This window comes from Phaseolus vulgaris, chromosome 1, assembly GCF_000499845.2.
Source record: "Phaseolus vulgaris cultivar G19833 chromosome 1, P. vulgaris v2.0, whole genome shotgun sequence".
Lineage (NCBI taxonomy): Eukaryota > Viridiplantae > Streptophyta > Magnoliopsida > Fabales > Fabaceae > Phaseolus > Phaseolus vulgaris.
The window spans coordinates 928,369-945,384 of record NC_023759.2 but is presented as its reverse complement, the minus strand read 5'-3'; the positions used below and the strand labels follow the sequence as shown (position 1 = coordinate 945,384).

The following is a 17,016-nucleotide window of genomic DNA, read 5'->3' as shown; positions in this document are numbered from 1 at the left end:
TTTTATTCTTAATTTAAACTTTACACTTTTTAATACTCGTAGTAGTTGAAATAAGTTCATGTTAATATCTTTTTCATCACAAACAACTTTTTATAAGTGTAGATTAGAATGTAAAAATATTTTATGCTAACTTATAAGTGACATGAATATATAATATTATAATAGAGTTTATGCTGAAAGTTGGTTTGTTACGGAAAAATAATACTGATAAAGATCAGATTTATTTTAATAGTTTTTTAATAGGAGGTGTAATGTTTTAACTAAGAACATAAATTAATTTAAAAAATATATTTAACCCTAATTCTATTAAATAAGGTCAAATTAATTCAATTTATCATAGACATTAATTTGACATAATTGGAAGACAAGATGTAATAATGAATGTACTAAAATACATTGATGTACAATTTTAGGTTTTTTTATTTTCTATTTAATAACTTAATTGGTGGTCTGAAAACATTTACTAAAGTTGAAAATGAGTGCTGGAAATGATGAGTGTGAGAAAATAAAATTATTTGACATGTGGGTTTGACGTACAATTGAATACGACGGCTCAAAAAGTTTAGGAACAAAAATTAGTGGAAATGGAAATTATGTAGTTCGTACAAAGATGTTTTTTAATGAAAGTATTAAAAATGTGTTTTAAACCAAATAAGAGGAGAAAGTGTACGAGTGAGTGAGAAACGTATGTGAAAAAGAAACAAAGTTATTCAGACAAATATATATTTTTTCACTGTTAATATCATTTGTTGTTCATGGAAATTTATTTTATTTTACATATATAAAAGGACAAAACCATATTTGATACAATTATTTGCAATTAAGTTGAAACAATTTCGTCATATATATATATGGGTGCTTGATTGCAATGTTGTATCAAATATTATTTTGTCCTTTTATTCTTTAACAATATTATTTTTAAATAGGTAAATATAATAATAATTTTAAAAAAGAGTGAAGTGATTTTAGTTTGTTTCTTTTTCTTTCTTAAAATAAAAGTATTAAGTTTATATTTCTTTATTTAGTGCACTCTGTAGACTGAAAGATTAACTATAAATAAGACAAAAAATTAAATAAAAATAAATCAATAATTAAATAGACTTAAATATGTAATAAATATAAGATATAAAAAGTAAAAACATAATTAAGTCTAAAATCCAATAAATTAATAATATAAATAGGTGATCAACTCAAGAAATAATTAAACTGAATTTTATGTGACAATTAACTTATTCTGTTGTAGAACCGAACAAAAGGACAAAACCATATTTAATACGACAATTGCAATTAAGCACCCATATATATATTAACTTATTAACAAAAGGACAAAATCATATTTGATAGCAATTAAGGACCCACATATATATGAGAAAATTGTTTCAGCTTAAATGTTCTTATGTTTGGATCTAGGTAACATGGAACACTGGTAATTTTGCAGTGTATCAATGCATTATTGCTCTTTATAAAAACTTGTGGCATATATTTTTTTTTAGAATGTTACAATATTTTGTGTAAAGTTATTACTTAGAAAATAGTTGTCTTCTCTCATGAAATTCAATACCATCCACTCATTTTTTTTAAAATCTAAATTCTGATAAATAATATTTTAGTGAAGAAAAAACTAATAATAAATAATATAGTACTGGATGAAATACAACGTTGTCATGACTAGGACACAAACCAAAAAGTCAATAGTCTATTTCACATATTTTTCTTTTCCTACAACCACCATATAACTTTACAAATTATCATCTGATAAGCCTAATAAATACTCGCTAGGATAGGTTCAAAATGGTTCTGATACCATATTATAAGGTGGACTTTCAGTCTAACTCAACCTCATAAAACCGGCTCATGAGGTTGAGGTTTGCACCCACTTATATACAATGAAATGTCATAATCTATAGTCTATAGTCGATGTGGGATCTCCAACGATACGTGAAGAAGAGTTTTATGTCGTAGTAGTTTAGAATCCACTTTAAAATTAAGTTAATTAATTAAAATATAAATGAAATTAGTGAATATAAAATAAATAAAATTGGTTGTTAGATAATAGGATGGATTTAAGTGGTTGTAAACGAATGTAGAAATATACATGGTCAGAAACCAATCGTACTCAAAAACATAAACACATTCTTCAATAATTGTCTTCTTTTCGTTGCACTGTGTTGCATGCTTTTCTTTTCTGTTTTTTTTTTATCATCATTCAACTTTTTTTTCCCGTTTCTTATCAGGGATTTCTTTCGAAAAAAAATTAAATTTGAAAAGATCGTGCTAATATGACATTGACACGATATTAACATGGTTTTGATGACATCAATATAAAATAGCGTATTAATTTGATACCATTTTAATCACATGGTTAAACATCTTACACTATGAAATAAAAATTAATTTTAAAGACAAAAAATAATTAGTTGTTATAATGACTAAATTAGGAACAATTTTAGAAACTAAAAAAAAAATTATTTTTGAATTAATTTTTATTATTGTTAAATGTTTTCTAAATTGGTTTATATTTCATGATTTTCTTTTAGTGTCATATCGATTAGAGATTAAGACATTTCATAGTATATAAATGAATGCAAATCTCACCTTATAAGTTAGTGATCGTATAAAGTTGAGTTACGACCACCAATGCAAAGAAAAAAACATATATGAGAAAAATGAAAACATTTATGCATATATTTGTGAAGATGAAGGGGAAGAAAGAGAGCTCAAGAACTTACATTACACAAATGGAATGCAGATGCAGTAGAAGGAGACAAACTTAGAGTGCGAACGCGAAACGAAGGCAAAGACAAGAAAGAAAGTATGAAATTGTGTGTGGCGCACTTCAAAATTTAGGGTAAAAAAGGATTTACGAATGCGGCTATACAAATAGCCGCATTCGTAAATCAAGCGCTTTGATTTACGAAATCAAGCGCTTTGATTTACGAAATCAAGCGCTTTGATTTACAAGTGCGGCTATATAAATAGCCGCATTCGTAAATCAAAATAATTTAAAAAATGCCACTGCGTTTTTTACGAAAGCGGGTAGCGCAAAAACCGCACTAAATAAAGAGTATAATTTTCTTCTTTTTGCACTAGTGTCTACTTTTTAATATAGTATCAGAACCATTTTGAACCTATTTTAGCGATTGTTTGTTGAATTTACCAGATCCTTATCGGACTATCCATTTTTTTATCGGCAACAAACCATGAATAAATACGAACCACTTGAGGGGTGATCCAACCCTTATACATAAACACAATCTTTAACCTTCCTTACTAGGCAGATCCCTAAATAAGCCTAACATTAAGACTATCCATAAATATAGTCACACGCACAAGTTGGTAAACTCAACGTGAGAGGAGTGCGACGATTGCTTGTTGGGCTTATCACACCACCCGCCATCGGTCCCTTATTAGACCATCTATAATATATAGTCTCACACACAAGTTGTAGCCTGAGCGTAAGGAAAGTGTGTTGGATAGTATATAATTGGATGTATGTAAAACTCATTTTATAAGTCAGTTTAACGAAATTGAATTAGGTTTAAAATTCACTTCTCTTTAATCTTAATGTACATCAATCACAAATAGGGAAAAATTAATATGTCTTCTAACAAATTTTACAAAGCAAATGGACTTTAGTGAAGACAAAAGAAAACGTGGCCAAAAAACCTTCTTTTCATTCACATTCACACCTATTTGAAATTAAAAGTTGGTAGATCCAACACACACGACATTTGATGTACATGGTTGAAAGGTTCAACCTTGTTGCTTGACAAGAGAAATCACCAAATTGATGTACTTGGTGTCGGTGTTGGAGAGATGGTCCTCCACAAATTCCCCAAACCTTCGAAAAAGTTCATCCATAATGTGAGACCCAAAATGAGATTCCAACATGGACTCAAGAACAGCCCTAAGGGTCCTCGAAACTCTTTCTCCTTTCGACACTGACACACCACAATTACTCTGCAATTCCATTCCTCCATCCCACTCTATCTCATAAGCCTCGTGCTCTTCCACCATGAATGACCCTTCCTTCTCTATCTCCCTCTTCACTTCCTCCATGCATGGAGCATAGTACGGAGCATTGAAAGAGTCAACCTTTTCCTCTTCCAGAACACCCTGCAACAACCCTTTTCTCATCAGTTCTTCTTCTCTGGTTTTCTGTAAAAAAAGTTTGGTTTTGACGTACCTGAGAAACCATGGCCATAAGGGAGCGAGCTAGGAGCTCCCACTGGTAGCAGCTGTGGTCGGAAGTTGGGTCGATGGTGGTTCTGCCCATGAAGGAGAGGACCATGCGTCCTCCAGTTACCATTTCATGGGATCGAGAAGCCAAAAACAGTGAGAAATCGTTCTTGAATTGCTGAGAATAAGCTTCCAGAACGCACTGAGGACTGCTCTTTGATATGTAGATCTTTCCCTTGTTCAATGCTCTTCCACTCTCATCTTCCAATCCACAAGGAACCTTGCATATCAACAAACATTAATTTTAGATTAAAGATTAAAATATTTTACATAAAAAAATTTATTAAATAAAAAATAATTTTAAGGATAAAATATAATTAGTCGTTGTGTTCGGATAAGTTAATTAATTTAGAGAATAATTTTATTGGTATAATAAGCTTTTATGTAGTCTGTTTTTAGAATTTTTATAACATATGTATTTTGGTCTAATCTTTCAATATTTTTCTTTTTTAATAATATTTTTTATTTTTTTCATATGATGACAGATGATGTTGGTACTTGAGGTGCTGAGATGTCAAGTTGCAAAGTGATGTCTAACATGAAAGTATTTTTATAAAAAAATTAAAAAATTAGATATTATTTTAAAGACTAAAATAATTCTTAATATATAAATTAATTTTTATTGTTAATAAAATTTATAAACTAGTTTCTAAATTGGTATCTAATTAAATATGGAGATTAATTAGTAACTAAAATAGTAGTAACTAATTACATAACAATTTAAAAAATAATTTATAAATAAATTTTTAGTCTTTAAAATAATATATAATTTAATGAATATAGTGACTAATTATTTTTATTTTGTAAATTATTTTTTTTAGTGATTTTCTCAAATATATAAATAAGTAAAAAAAATTATAAATTGATTTATTTAATTAAGTTTAATTTAAAATTAACTGTTTAGTAACATGTGTCCAAACATGTCCTATAGTTTCTTTTCTAATCACATCAAAAAAGTATTTAATTTTCACATTCATTCTTTTTTTTGTTGTACTATATGTTCCTTAATTTTTCATGGATATAGTTAAATTTAAAACCTCATCTCTTTGTCCTTTACAACTTTTACAACAGACATTCTGTCCACACAAATTTGAACAAGGGAATAATATAAGAGAATTTTCATAAGTCAATCAATGGATATTTTAATTTTTTCTTTATTGTTTAATTTAATTAAAAAATATTATGCTAGATTATCACTTTTTTATATATAAACAATTTTTAATTAATTAACACTATACTCTTTATATTAATTAGCGTTCTATTTCTTTTTATTTAAAGAGTTAATTCGGTATTCCTTTTTTACAAAAGGATAGTGACATTGACCCTTTCAATCATTTCACGCTTACAAAAGGATAATGTATTTTTAAAGAGTTCAGATATATCGTACCAAATTATAAAATAAAAATAATTTTTTATTGAAATACAACCATTTTAAAATTGTATGTATTAAATTATTTTATATTACAGTTGTCAAATTAATTTTTTTTTTCATTTTTAAAAATGGTATCAAGGTGAAATTTAACTTTAAAAAATAGAGTTTCAAAAAAGTTAATAAAGTGAAATGTCTCTTATCTTGAAAAGGATTTTGTGTGTCTTTTATTGATTATCTCCTAAAAGAGAAAGTTTATCTTTGATGACATTGATGCTTTAGTTTAATAGATAACTATTATAATATAAACTTATAGTTAATCATAACATGTTGTTCTTTATAAGAAAAATATTAAATAAAAAATAATTAAGTATTATATTTATAAAATTATATACTATTCTAGAGACTAAAAAAAATTATTGATATTTAAATTAGTTTCTATTATTAATAAATAATTTTTATATTGATATTTAGTTAGATATCAAAATTTTAGATACCAACTTTAGAATCTAAATAATTGATAATTAAAACTCAGATAAAAATAAACTATTTATTAATAATAAAAATAAATTTAAAAATTAATAATTTTTTTAATTCGTAAAATAATATCTAATTTAGTTAATATAAAAACTAATAATTTGTTTTTAAGCAGTGATAGATATACCTGTGAAAGCCAGTGGAGGCTAGAAGAAGAGTGCACAAAGTGTAGGGTCTTGGTAGGGAAAAGCCTTCCATAGAAGGTGCCAGGAACAGCTGAAACAAAGCACGATCCAAACCCACTTCCCTTTTCTTTCCTTTGTTTTCTGTAAAAAGATGGCAATGACGAAAACAGGTTGTTGAAGTCATTCGCAAAGAGGTCGTTCAAGTGCACCACCAGCTCCGGCGGCGGCCGCTCCAACAGCCGCGTGGTGGTGTAGACGCTGTCCACGATCTCAGAAATCACCCTCAAGGCATTTGGCCCGGAGGAACAACCCATGTCAACAATGCCCATCTTCTCCGGCCAAACCGTGCACAGAATCTTCACAATGGCTTTCTTTCTTGATGCCTCTCCACAGGAGATAATCGTATTCTACAAAGGAAAAACTCCTAGAAAATTAAGAAAGGAACAAGGATGAATCAAAGAAAATATGTACTGGAATTGTTAACCGATAACCGATACAGGTCTTTTAGTCTGTAAAAGTGTTGGAGATTCCATCATCGATTACAAATTATGATATTTCAGTCTTTATAAGTGAGTGCAAACCTCATTTTATAAACTGGTTTTATGAGATTGAGTTAAACTTAAAGTTCAGTTCTTAACAAAAACTAATCATTATGCATAGTTTTTTCACCACAAACAACACCGTGAAAGTAAGGTACATGAGTTTGAAAAAGATGAGAAGTTTGTGATAGAAAACAGATTGTTAGTTTTTTTTTATCAGCAAGTAGTTTATTCACCACAAACAACATCGTGAAATTAAGGTACTAAGGTACGATGAGTTTGAAAAGATGAGAAGTATGTGATAGAAAACATATTGTTAGTTTTTTTATCAGCAAGTAGTTTTTTTCACCACAAACAATATCGTGAAATTAAACAAACAACATCGTGAAATTAAGGTACGATGAGTTTGAAAAGATGAGAAGTTTGTGATAGAAAACAGATTGTTAGTTATTTTGTCAGCAATAAAGAATAAATAAATATGAATCACTTCAGGAATGATCAAACCCTTTGTAGCAGAGGAAATGAATTAACCTGAACGGAAGAGTTCATGGCATAGCTGGTTTCGCCTACTCCTCTGTTCATGTGAAGAAGTTCCAAGGTTTCCATTTCTTTCCTTGTGGCTGTTTGCATGGTGACAATGTGTATGAATAGTGTGTTGGAGTTGAAGATGAATAATGCTTCCTTTTTATGAGGAAAGTGTGTGTGATAAGAGAAAGGAAGAGGTATGTGTATAAATAAGAGAGGGTCATAAAAAACTTTACCAAGAAAAGAATAAGAACCACAAAAAGAGAGAGATGACAACTCTTTTTTTGTTATACCCTAATATCACATTCAATAAATGATATATAATAGGGGTTGTTCAAGTATCACGCTTTCTATATATCATACCTAACTCGTTTCTTAATATTAATATTTTGGTTCACTTTTATATTTATAACTTTAATTGATTTTAATGATTCATTATAAAAAAAAGTTATTAAATAAAAATTTAGAGACATAAAATAATTAATTATTACATTTATTATTTTAGAAACTTTGATAATTGGTAGTTAAAACTTTGGTAGCCAATTAAATATATTTTTAAAAACTATTTATGAATAGTAAAAACTAATTTAGATATCAATTATTTGTTATAATATCTACCTACTTTAGTCGATATAACAACCAATTCTTTTTTGTCTATTTCTATTTAATGGTTTTTCTTAGTGATTTTAAATTTTTATAATCATCATTATAAGAAAATCATTAAATAAAAATTAATTTTAGAGAAAAAAAAATAATTAGTCACTATATTAACTAAATTATACACTATTTTAGATATTAGAAAACTATTAGTACCTAAATTAGTTTATATTATCAATAAATAGTAGATACCTAATTAGCTATCAAAATTTTAGCTAATTAGATATCAATTTAAAAATTATTTATTAATAATAAAAACTAATTTAAATATTAATAATTTTTTATTTTTTAAATTAATATCTAATCTAATTAATATATTCCCTAATTATATTAATTTTTAAAATTAATTTCTATTTAATAATTAGGTAGTTCTGGAGCCCATAAATTTAATAATTCTAAACTCTAACACAACATTTAAGTTAAGATTGTTAAAATTATTGTTTAACTTTTAATAAAAATGTTTTTTAACTTATATATATATTCGACAAAATAGTAACTTTGATTTTATTTTATTTTTTACATGTGATTTTATTTATTTTATTTTATCTCTCAAATTCTAAAAATATATATAACTGTGGTTCTAAATGAAACAAACTTTTCTGATTTTTTAGGAACCACGTATAAAAAGCTTTTACTTTATTTAGGAGTAAATATTTACAACTAAAATTTACTTATTTTAATTAAAAATACATATTCCAACCGTTCAAACTTTATATGGTTTAAAACGTAAGAAAAATGATAATAATTAACTAAAAATTGTATTCTATTTAATTATATTTCAATATAAATTTTATTAAAATCAAAACTCTCCTTTTTTTCAAAGCATGCTAGGATTTCTAGTTTTACGTCTCCTAAAACATACAAATTAATATTATTATCTGTTACCTATTTAGTATGTGTTTATAACTCAAATAATTAGATTTTTTTTCTCAGCTATATACAATTAGAATAAAGATAATAAAAATAAAAGAGTACGACTAAAACTCTACAAGCTCACCACCTACTTCACTCAAAATTATATACTAAGCAGGCTAAAAAAAAAAAGAGTAAGGTGAGTTAATTAATTAAACATATAACTAACAACATTAATATATTTAATATATGTATAATTAGGTATAATCTATCAAATATTATCATCTCATCAACAATAAATATACAATGTTTAATTGTTTTTGTTCTCGTCAACAACTCTCGGTCAGATCTTGGAACTTGTCTCTGGATCAGATCTTGGAACTTGTCTCTGAGTCAATTTTTTGGTATTGTAACTTTCAAATGTTTAAAGATCACAATAAAGTGAGAGTAACTCCATTCTAACAAGACTACGATGTCTCAAGACCCTTTTATAACACTAATGAATAGTTATTCAAAAATTCGTAACAACATAATAATTTTTTATATATAATTTCATGAAATATAAATTACTAATTATTAACTTGATGATATATTCATCAACTCTCATTATGTTTATATATATGGTTGAATATATCATTAAAACCTCAATATATAATAAATATTCACATAATGCATGAACAACTCTATAATATATACCTCTCCTGATTACTACTTACCTAACATAACATGTGTAACATCACAATCATATCAATACAATTATTATTTACAACCATAACATGTTTCATTCAATACATAATCTACATAATACAATATTTCTCAATCACACTTGCACTTTACACATAGGCATTCTCAAATAAAATTACCATCACAATTTTCTATGACTGTGATTTATGCTTCTAGATACTTAGAAATTTATGAAAAAAACAACCTTATTTATGACTTGGAACTAACAAAAATGACTTTTGCTTTTAAAATATATATTTTTTGTTTAAAATAAATATTTTTAAAATAATAATATAACCTAAATTGAAAAAAAAATACATTTCATTTCACTATAATAATTGTATTAATTTCTCACTTTTCTATTGAATCAAATTATACTATTGAAAAATGGTATAATTTAATTTCCCTAAAAAAATTATCTTTTATTTCCAACAAAAACGGGTAATAAATAAATAAATAAATGTTAATTGATTTTGTTTTTGGGATAAAACAACATTATAATATAGTACTTATATTCATTGTGATCTCTAATTTGAAAAATCCTTAAGAATAATTTAAAAGGTGTTGCAATAATTGAGGAATGAAACCAATGGTTTATTCTGCAAATAGTTGAAATATGAAATAAGCGTGTGTTTCACGTTTGAACATCCTTGTTCTTGTACTTGATGGAAACAAACGATATCAGGTTTTTGGCAATTAATAACACAAAAAACAAAAGGAAAACGTGACATTTTGTCATCTACACTAAAAAAAGAGTGGTCATGCCCAAAAGCACAACATTCACCAAATTATACTCTCTAAAAAGTCCACTCCATTTGGTACATGTTCATATTCATCTATAAACTACTTATCAAAAATTTGTATTTCTAATTAGTGGTGTGTGTTCATTCCACTAGATAAGAAACCACTTTATATATATATATATATATATATATATATATAAAATAAAGTTACATATGTGTTGAAAATCTCACATCGATAAAAGATTATTGTATTTCATAGTATATACGTGGGTACAAACTTCATTTTATAATTCAATTTTATGAGGTTCAGTTAGACTTATAGTTCATTTTCTAATATGGTACCAGAGTCATTTCAAGTTTATCGTAGTGAGTGTTTTTTGGACTTATCAGACTATCTGCTATCAGACTATTATTGGACCGTCCATAATATATAATCTCACACACGAGTTGGCAGTCTTGGCATGAAAATTAGAATACTACAATAATATATATGTGATACAGACCTCACCTTATAAATCGGTTTTATGAAATTGAGTTAGACTTAAAGTCTCGTTGTTAATAATACAATACAATTAAATATAAAACTAGTAATAAATTAATTAAAAAATTAAATTTGAAATTTAATGGAATAAATCATTTTAATATTTAGTAATAAGTTTTATGAATTTTGTTAAATTTAATCAATTAATTTTATTATATATATTTTTTTAAATTGGTATGTGAAAAAAATATACACTATTTATAATTAATTATTTAAATAATATTTTTAAATAACTTTGCAATATTATTTTTAATTTCATAAAATAGTTACTTTATAATTAATTATTTTCATTTTTATTTATTCTCATTCTTATTAAATTCTAGTTAAAATTATTTTAATAATTGATTATATTATCTAACTAATTTGTTTTTATTTATTTTGTAATATCAATAAAAAAATTACAAATTTCCTAATTAATATTCTAAAATATCACATATTTTCTATTTAATCCTTAAATTTGAATTATAAAAAATTTGAATGCTTAAATTATACTGTCAAAAAAATTAAAAGAAAAATCATATTATTCAATAAAGAAATGAGAAACACCCACTCAAATATGTGTTTCATTTTCATTATTATTATTATTATTATTATTATATATATTTATATTTATTTTGTTGCAGAAGACATATTAAGATTGCTTTTTAGTATTCATTTCTCATAAATTGGTTTATATTACATGAATCATTTTATAAAAACAAATTAAGCTATAAGACCTTTTCAAATTTAAGTGATATAAATTTGTAGAAACTCTATCAATTTTCTAATTTTGTATTTTTACCTATACATAAACTAATTTAAATTTACAAAAAAAAAATCTATAAATATTTACTCAATCCGAACAAAGATAAATGTTTAACACAATCACATATAAAAATTACTAATTAAACTGAAAAAAGTATATCCCAATTAATTCGTATACTTATTGTCTCAATTTATTATACACCTTAAATGTGTTTCCGTGTTATCTTTAACGAGGAAAGTCTTTTTACATGGTGTGTAAAAATATTTTAATATGTTTTCCTATTTTTTTTCAGTAAAAATTTTCTCTTTCGATAAAATTTTCCTTTTCATAAATAATTTTATAACGTAATATCCTTTTAATATTTTTTATTTATATTTGTACAATATTTTATTTTATTTTTCTCAAAATTGTATGTAGTACAAACACTAATACGATATGGACGTCGAAAGATGTATAATTTCTAAATTGTAGGACAAAAAGACACAAATTTATATATTTTATAATTATGAATAATATAAATTGACAATATGATTTATATACACAAGTATGTTTCAATTTTTGTTAGAAGAAAGATGTTTTTCATGACTGGTTCAAAATGATTTATTCCTTATTTTTATAATCATAATAAAAATTTATACAATAAATTTAAGTTTTTAAAAAGTTAATATATTTCTTATTTTTAAAATTATGTTAAAATTATCTTTAAAATTATTAAAAATCTAATAAATATTTTTCGAATTTGGTAATATCATCGGTATGAGCTCGCACTAGTAACAGTGTATTATGATTCTCCGTAAATTTTGGTTAAATATTATTAATTTTCTGATTGATTAAAAAGTTAAAATACGTGTAAAGTAGTGATTGGTTGAAAGATTAATGATATTGAGTTACACGTAATAATTTGTTTGTGAGGATTGACACGTAAAGCTGTGGCAGAGAGACAGCATATGATTCCATTCAAAAGTTGTTACTATTATTCCCTTACTGTTTAGAACATAAACTAAGAACATTACCATTTTTCAATTGGAACAGAATCAAAGACAACATAATTTAGCATCCTTTTCTGTCAATTTGGTTTTGTTTCTGTGGTTAGAACTTGGGAGTAGAGGCTGCATTCCATTTTTCTCCCTTTGGAAGAATAAGGTACTCTTTCTTCTTTGGATTGTGGTCTTAGTGTTTGATGAAATGCTTGACAAGATTTGCATGTGAAACAGATGGCACTCACTTTGAAAGAGGAGGATGCAGCTCATTGGGTTTACAGAGGAGAAGGAGCTGTTAATCTTGTGCTCGCTTACGCTGGATCCTCTCCTTCTTTTGTGTGTTTTTTCTTTCTTTCTTTCTCTTAATTGTTTGCTTGGATGAACCCCAAACAAATTTTAATGTGCATTTTGTCTGTGTAGATTGGGAAAGTGATCCGCTTACGTAAGGCTCCGAAGAATGGATTGGAGTCAAAGGGTGTGAGTGTGAGGAATAGCATGGCTTTGACTCCTCTAGAACGTGTCCTCTGGAAAGATGTGGATCAACTTATTTCCTCTTCTGACAAGGAAATTGTTGGTCAAGTATATGTGGAGCATGTTATGAAGCCCTTACTTGGTTCCAACTATGTTGATGCTGGGGTATGTATGTATATAGGCCAGTGACTGTTGCATTGTCTCTCTTCTAGATTTTGTCAGAAACCCATAAATGAAAGTTGTTTTATTGACTGAAAGTGGTAATTGATATCATCATGTGTTGGAGATCATTCCTTGACTAGTATGTGACAACATTAATTAGTATTTATAAATAGACAATTTTCACTTATTGAACTTGCATTGGGATTTAGTGAACTAGCTTTTGAAGATTGACTTAGGTCTAAATCCTAGCGGTGACTAGGAAAGTGTGAACCATTGTTCTAATTACAGAAACTAGAAAAGCTAATGATTATCACAAATCATGGAAACAAATCAATTTTCATCATTATCATGTTTCTACCCACAGGGTTTCCAAATCTGGTACTGGGAAAATGACCTTTACGCACCATTTTAAGATAGTTATTGCTAGTCTCCATTCTGATCAATTTTGCTAAAGATGAAAATGGGTTTATTGAATTGATTTCATTTCTGGAATGAAGTGGTTAAGATGTTGAGTGAGAAAGTTGGAGATTGTGTTTGTGATCCTTGACCTATGACTCTTTGGTATTTGTTAGATGCACATCCTAGTGACCAGGGAATTCCTTGAGTTGGTTGAGAAGAATATTACTGGTCAACGTCCCGTGTGGCGAGTTGATGCTGCCCGGGTGGATACACATTGCGATTTTGGCCTTCTCATGTCCGATCATTCACTTTTTGCTCATGGTAATGATATGTGATCTTGCTTCAACCTGTTGACATTTTTCTGTTTTTCCTTTTAAATGAAATATCTAATATGTAGTAGCACTGTATCATACCTAGCTGAGATATTTTTAGAAAGTAGATTTTAAGCTTAATTTAATCTCACAAACTTTAAATTTAACTCAACTGCTTATAAGATAAAGTTTGCAATCACTTATATACTACAATTTAGTCATATCTCTAGTCAATTTGAGATTTCTAACAAATATCATCAATTTCAAATGTGAGAAGTTAGTACATAAACTTGACCGATGTTTGAAAGTTTTGTATTAAGCTTCTTGTTTCATTTCAGGTAGTCCAAGACCTAGCCCCTGCTTATCTGTTGAGATAAAGGTATAGTCTCCACATTTTTCTCTCCTTAAATAATACCTTAGTTTAAATTGAATATCTTCATCTCACCTTCATCCCTTTCCTCTCAGTCTTTCTCTTTTGCTTATTTGTAACAATAACTTACATTCTACCTCGAAAAGTAGCCCAAATGTGGATTTCTTCCACTTTCAAAATTCATATCTGAAGGAAATGCTATCAAAAGGAGAATAACTCGATTTGAAATGCACCAAACACTGAAATTTCTTCAAGGAGAGGTACATCCCACATAATTTTACATTTTGTATTTATCCAGTGGATGCATGGTTCATACTTCTTGTTTTCATAAGTTCCTGGTTCAGCTTTTAATTCTGTCTTTTTGATTGATGTTATGACTGCCTATGTCAATTTTTTTTAGCATTAAATCTGAACTAGAAATTCTTTGAATATGTCTGCAGATATCACGGCTAAGTGAGTACAATCCACTTGATCTGTTCTCTGGATCCAAGGAAAGAATTAAGAAAGCTATTAAAGGTCTCCTTACAACTCCTCAAAACAATTTCCGTGTATTTTTGAATGGCTCTCTCATACTTGGAGGCCTAGGAGGTGTTGCAAAAAATACAGATATCTGTATTGCTAAAGAGTTTGAAGATGAGCTTAAGTCATTCATTCAAGTTGATGATGTTCTGCGCACAGAGAACTTATTTACTCTTGTTACTGAGGCTTTGCAAAAGTCAGGAGTTCTTGATAAGCTCCTGGAGGTTCAGAAGCTTGATAGCATTGACATAGAAGGAGTCATTCATGCATATTATAACATTACTTCTGAACAGTGCGTGGTGTGTAAGGAATTGAGTGAAGAACAGGCAAAAACATATGCCTCTTTGCATTCAGCTTCATTTGATGAAAGCTTAAGAATAGTAAAGGACTACCTGATAGCAGCAACTGCAAAAGACTGCAGTTTGATGTTGTGTTTTAGACCAAGGAATGAGGAGGATTCTGGATCGGTGTACAATAATGTATATCTTGAGTCAACTAAGCAGGCCTTTCATTTTAAGGTAGGCAGAAATCTTTCATTATTATTATTTGTTGGAATTTTGGGTGTATTATTATGCTTGCATGAATCCGTTCGGTTCATTTTAAGATAGGCCTTTGATTTAAGGCCTTGCTTGGGGATAACGAGGCTTCTCAAAAGCTGCTGGCCTGTAGGTGTATATAAACATATACTGCTAACTATGACTCAGAATTCTTTTGGTGAAAATAGTAAATTTCACCTTGATCAATAATGGGCTTGGTGAAAAGAATTGTACATGATTTGTGGTCTATTTTTATGTACTTGATTTGCATTACTTGAGAAAATAGCAGTTAATATCTTGTACTCATTGCAGTTATTCTTTGTTAAAGAAAAAACAATAGCAACATGTAAAAGTTGTCATCATGAATATCATAATTTGAATGATTGTTCTTAATTATCGTCTCCTTTATCCATAGGTTGCTAGTATTTAAGTTACTATTCTTTGTCTACAAAAATGAGCTTTAGCTGTAATTGTATACATTGAATATCTTAGTTCGTTTGCAATTTGATCCCTATTAGGTGTATTTTATCGACCTCGATTTAAAGCGCTTGAGTAAATTGAAAGACTACTATGAATTAGATAAGAAGATAGTGAGCCGCTACAGACAAAAGATCAAAATGGATCAAGCAAGAAATGAAGGCTTGAAGGCATGCAATGGTAATATTTAATAGGTTCAATGGTGTTCTTCTCTTACTTCCAAAATCTTGTAATACTATTCAAGGTGAAGATGGAAACAGCTCGTGTTTTGCTTCATTACTCTCTTCGCTTGTTGTACTGCTATACAACTATCAATTTTCTGTATATGTTGGAGCTGTCAGATTCCTCTGTTTATGTATGTGTTTGTATTTTTATTATTCTTCCAGTCCTTCTATTATGTTGCTTCCTGAAATATGATCTCATGAAAATTAATCTTTTCCGAAAAACATATTTAGTGTTAGTATTCTGCATAGTGTGCTGATATGTTAACAACCATGCACCAGATTATAACTGGTAAAAAAAGAATTTTTTGCTGAAATGAAACAATTATGAAATTGTACTGATCAAATCATAGTTATAAACTGATATTTTTCCATTTTTAGTTGTCAAAGTAACATTTTCCTTCTGCATAATACTTTGGTTTTTGGAAGCTTGTTTATTATCATGATAAATTCTCATTATTGTAACCAGAGCAGCCTCTGCCTGCTACAGGGATTGCTGTAGTGGAGCAGTTGTAGCAGACCAAACAGCAGCAGTAACAATTCTAAAAAGTCCCTTTCAAGAGAGACATGGGGGTGTTTTGGAAAGATAAGACTGAATTCTACAGACAAAATAGAAGATGATTGATAATTCCTATTCAGGAAACTTGTATTTGACTTTTGCTAGTATTTAGTTTAGTGTTTTGTTGAGGATACTCATGACTTTTATCAATCTAGTAATATTTACTATTTACAAGGTTGATTTGGTAGTAAAACTGGAACAAGAGAAACAACTTGAATCAGCTGAGATTTAATTCATCATAGTGTGTCTATCTCATACACAAAAGTTAATTTCAAGCCATATATATTCATTCCATTTTATATTTATTAATTATTTTAATAATTAATTTCATCAAAAGCTTTTAATTTGATAAATTCCAGCTATTTTTGTGGAAGATGGCCTAAAATAGATTTCACTTCAAATTTGGTTACAAGTTC

The 17,016-nt window shown here is 27.8% G+C and overlaps 2 protein-coding genes across 7 annotated transcripts; one reads left to right on the top strand and one right to left on the bottom strand.

Moving 5' to 3' along the window:
* Window positions 1-3,654: 3,654 nt before the first annotated feature.
* Window positions 3,655-7,624, bottom strand: LOC137816397 (probable jasmonic acid carboxyl methyltransferase 2). The gene is made up of 4 exons (XM_068619515.1): window positions 7,341-7,624; window positions 6,273-6,677; window positions 4,187-4,459; window positions 3,655-4,116 (listed from the first exon to the last, which is right to left on the bottom strand). Exons 1-4 carry the CDS (start codon window positions 7,437-7,439, stop codon window positions 3,754-3,756), a joined length of 1,140 nt encoding a protein of 379 aa, XP_068475616.1. The 5' UTR covers window positions 7,440-7,624; the 3' UTR covers window positions 3,655-3,753.
* Window positions 7,625-12,365: 4,741 nt separating this feature from the next.
* Window positions 12,366-16,839, top strand: LOC137816391 (inositol-pentakisphosphate 2-kinase-like). Of its 6 annotated transcripts, none has more exons than XR_011081796.1 (9): window positions 12,366-12,738; window positions 12,810-12,911; window positions 12,996-13,211; window positions 13,781-13,928; window positions 14,257-14,297; window positions 14,438-14,548; window positions 14,729-15,325; window positions 15,862-16,175; window positions 16,532-16,839. XR_011081796.1 is itself a non-coding variant. In XM_068619509.1 (9 exons), exons 2-9 carry the CDS (start codon window positions 12,810-12,812, stop codon window positions 16,555-16,557), a joined length of 1,380 nt encoding a protein of 459 aa, XP_068475610.1. In that variant the 5' UTR covers window positions 12,366-12,738; the 3' UTR covers window positions 16,558-16,839. The 6 variants fall into 6 exon arrangements, 3 of the variants coding, with proteins under 3 accessions (XP_068475610.1, XP_068475608.1, XP_068475609.1); XR_011081795.1 differs by having other exon boundaries at window positions 16,516-16,839; XR_011081794.1 differs by having other exon boundaries at window positions 16,511-16,839.
* Window positions 16,840-17,016: the final 177 nt, after the last annotated feature.

What these genes read in the sequence shown, in the direction of transcription:
- LOC137816391 (XM_068619507.1), top strand. Translation starts at nt 12,810, where the DNA reads ATGGCACTCACTTTGAAAGAGGAGGATGCAGCTCATTGGGTTTACAGA. An exon ending in TCATTCACTTTTTGCTCATG is followed by an intron (nt 13,929 to 14,256) that starts GTAATGATATGT and finishes GTTTCATTTCAG; the next exon opens with GTAGTCCAAGACCTAGCCCC. An exon ending in TGAAATTTCTTCAAGGAGAG is followed by an intron (nt 14,549 to 14,728) that starts GTACATCCCACA and finishes ATATGTCTGCAG; the next exon opens with ATATCACGGCTAAGTGAGTA.
- LOC137816397 (XM_068619515.1), bottom strand. Translation starts at nt 7,439, where the DNA reads ATGCAAACAGCCACAAGGAAAGAAATGGAAACCTTGGAACTTCTTCAC. An exon ending in CCATGAACTCTTCCGTTCAG is followed by an intron (nt 6,678 to 7,340) that starts GTTAATTCATTT and finishes TTTCCTTTGTAG; the next exon opens with AATACGATTATCTCCTGTGG. An exon ending in GCCTCCACTGGCTTTCACAG is followed by an intron (nt 4,460 to 6,272) that starts GTATATCTATCA and finishes TTGATATGCAAG; the next exon opens with GTTCCTTGTGGATTGGAAGA.